The sequence below is a fragment of the Austrofundulus limnaeus genome, unplaced genomic scaffold, assembly GCF_001266775.1.
Source record: "Austrofundulus limnaeus strain Quisiro unplaced genomic scaffold, Austrofundulus_limnaeus-1.0 Scaffold96, whole genome shotgun sequence".
Taxonomy (NCBI): domain Eukaryota; kingdom Metazoa; phylum Chordata; class Actinopteri; order Cyprinodontiformes; family Rivulidae; genus Austrofundulus; species Austrofundulus limnaeus.
The window spans coordinates 181,902-185,333 of NW_013952498.1; the positions used below are offsets into that span (position 1 = coordinate 181,902).

General features: G+C 37.5%; 1 protein-coding gene across 1 annotated transcript in view; it reads left to right on the forward strand.

Moving 5' to 3' along the window:
- The window catches only part of LOC106520651 (3-mercaptopyruvate sulfurtransferase), a gene marked incomplete at its 5' end in the record, with an annotated part of 2,417 nt that extends 1,398 nt beyond the window's left edge, over positions 1-1,019 (forward strand). Inside the window, 1 exon segment of the mRNA XM_014012857.1 lies at positions 560-1,019. Within this exon segment, the coding sequence (XP_013868311.1) occupies positions 560-858 (299 nt within the window).
- Between the last annotated feature and the right edge of the window lie 2,413 nt (positions 1,020-3,432).

A 3,432-nucleotide genomic window follows, 5' to 3' on the forward strand; every position in this document is an offset into this window, starting at 1 on the left:
CGTTTCATTAGAGAAGAACCCGTCCAGAAGACCTATACTATTTTTTTCTTTTTGATTGATCAGTTAAGTTTTATAATTAATAACTTGTAATAAACTTTTATTCGTTGTAAAGATGGAGTTTGTTTCCATGTTATATTGTTGTTACTATTTCCACGTTTTGAAYCTGAGAAAGAACAAGTGCTGGCAAATCAAATTGGTTATTTTGGTAATGTAAGTAGTTAAAAACATAAGCCTTTTTTTCACCTTTAAGAAAATCAAACATAATTTTGTCAATAAATATATAATAGTAAACTAATTAATAACACTGTTATCTCTCTAATAAACAAAGAATTAAATGACAAATTGAGTTCTGGGTACTTTTCCCATTTATGATTGAAATTAAGATTACAAGATTTAAATACATATACAGTGTATTAATGACACTGACCTTGACACAAAGGGTGGTATCATAACTAAATATTTTGTTGCACAACCTTTTGAGGCAATCACTGCATTCAAATGATTTCTGTAACTCTAAGCATATTTTAACATTTCTTTTCAAACATTCTCACCCTCGCAGATATCGACCCAGGACATTTCCCCGGAGCCATCAACATGCCGTTCACCGCGTTCCTTGATTCTTCTGGAAAACATCTCCAAACCGAGGCCCTGGCCAAGCTCTTCAAGGACGCRGGTGTGGATGTGGAACGTCCTCTCTGGGCTTCCTGCGGTTCTGGAGTCACCGCGTGTCACGTCATCCTGGCTGCCGAGCGGCTCGGACACCCGGGGGTCCCTCTTTACGATGGRTCCTGGTGCGAGTGGTTCCAGAGGGCCGACAAGGAGAACATCATTTCAGAGTGGAGGAAGAAGAAGGAGTGAATGAAAGAGGGAGCATAAATACGAAAACTATCTTTACGCTAATGTTTTACTAAAGCTAAATCCTTACTGCACTCTAAGGACAGCTGCAAACATAAGTTATTAAAAARAATTTGAAATTCTGAAACAAATTCAACAAGTAAAGGTCAAAGTTTCATCATCTGCATAGAAAAGAGTCAGGGTCCGTATTTATCAAACTTCTTACAGTGGTTTTTAGACTTCAGTGCTGAAAATTACTTAGATTTGCTCCTACTCTCAGACTTAAGTGTAAGTGCCAGTTATCAAAATTCTTAAGTCTAAGAATCACTCTTACTCTCAAGAAAAGTTAAGACGGCTCCAGAGGACCCTTAAGTGGCTAAGAGTTGCCACTAGGGGTCTGAGATGGACTGAAGACAGAGGAGAACACAGAGAACACAGCTGACCTCCTCCCAACCTGAGTGTTATTCTCAGTTATAAGGTATGGAAAACAGGTTTAATCAAAAATACAAAAGAAAGAAAAAGTAAAATAATAATAATTAAAAAATTAAAACTGTGCATAATGTTGGACTAAAAGGCAGATATTTGTGTGTGGCCTTTGGATAAAATATTAAATATACTCAACTGGTGAGTGCATGCTGCGACCCCCCAAGAAATAAAAATTACGGTGGGATTGAACTTTCATTTATTATATCAGCAATCACACAATACAATGAGGTGGGGGGGCGGGCTCCTCTCAGACCAAGCTGTTAATGACGCAGCGGGGTTGTGTGTTTGCATGTGTGTGTGAAGCTGGTGTTGTCTGACAGTGACGAAGAGGAGGAGGGAGCTGCTCAACATGACCTCAGGCTCTGAGACAAAAAACTTTAAAGCTGCTGAGTTTTTGATTTAAAAAAACTGTCCTCATGATGCAAATGAGAACATTTTATGTAATTTACAGACAATCAGTACAAGGTGACAACATTAGTGCGCTGAAAGTGAACATATCTTAGGATTTTCACAGTCTTATCTTGACGTTTCTCCAACAACATTCTTGAACATGAAATCCGAGGCAGTGATTGGTTCATGCCGGTGTTTTTTCTAACTACAATATCCAGGATCAGCTTTGCAGCACAGCCAGGTGTCACAAAATCAGCTCTAAGACTGACACTTAAGAATTACTCCTACACTTCACTTAAGTAGTCAGTTGATAACTGACTTTTACTCTCAGCTTTTAACTAAGAATTATTTTACACTGAACAGGCTCTTAGCAGCGTTCTTAAGAGTAATTCTAAGAAGTTTTATAAATACGGGCCCTGATCTGACATGATAGGATTTGTTTACTTAATTGTTTAAATTATTGGATGCAAAAGACACTTTTAAATATTAACAACAAAAAGGCTGTATCATTTCAATCATAATCATTTTAAATACAACAAAATATTAGATTTTCTTTAAACATGATGTTTAAAGAAAATGTTCAGCAATTATCCTTTAAAAATTGCCTTAAATGTTTTCACTTATTTATGACCTGCAGCYTTATGTCTGAAAGACACTAAAACTTGACTATATGTTTAATTAAGGTGCTGTTGTTGAAATTGTGTTTTTGCAATGATTGTTTTTCACTGATTTTCAAAATAAATGCACATTTATCGATAGTTAAATTTATATCAAGCTTTTTTTCTCTTAAATGTGCATTCAGATGGAAAGTCCATCGTTTCTTTAATTAATATTGTTACCCAACATCCTATTGTCTGTATCATCTGTTTAACAATAGGGGAAACTGTCAAAGTGCTGTGCTTGTTACTCGAGTTATATCATCAGGTAAAGGTTTTCTGTCGTAAATGTAACTATTAAAGGATTTTCAGCAGTAGATGTAAGACTGGGGGAAACCGAAAGAAAAAATATTTTTAATCTTTAACAGGCTTTGCCACAGACTTGTTCTTGGTTTAGAAAATGGTGTTTACATGAATCACTATGAAATGTTTAAGACGGCAGCAATCCCCTTATAGTGTTGACGTCATTTAAACTAAAGTGGGGCAAAAATCATAAAAATGTTAAAGTTTAGTGTTTACTGAACAAATGCATTTTTGCCCACAGCAATTATTACCACAAATATAAAACGAATGAATTGATTGAGTTGTAGACATTTTGGTCAAACCTTCACTCTGTGGCAGAGTGATGAGGGGAGTCGTCCTGTAAGTTAACCAGTGGGTTGCTGGTTCAATCCTCAGTTGTTGTGTCCATGGGCAAGACACTTCACCCACCTTGCCTGCTGGTGGTGGTCAGAGGGCCTGGCGGCACCAGTGAAGCATGGCAGCCCCACACATCAGTGTGGCCCTAGGCAGCCGAGGCCACAATGTAGTTTAGCACCATCAGTGTGTGAATGTAAGTGCAAAGTGCTTTGGAGTATGTAGAGACTTGTTAAAGTTTTTAATGCAGATTGCAATCGTTTTTTAAATTATTTTATTGACAAAGTTGCCGGCATCAGGGCCTGTATCTCTCTCTCACCATACCTCTGTCTGGTCCCTCCTCCTGTGACCTCTGATACATGGTCCTCATTCACCCCAGTGATAATTCAGGACATCACAGAACTGTTGGGTCGAATGAAAATGTCCTCTA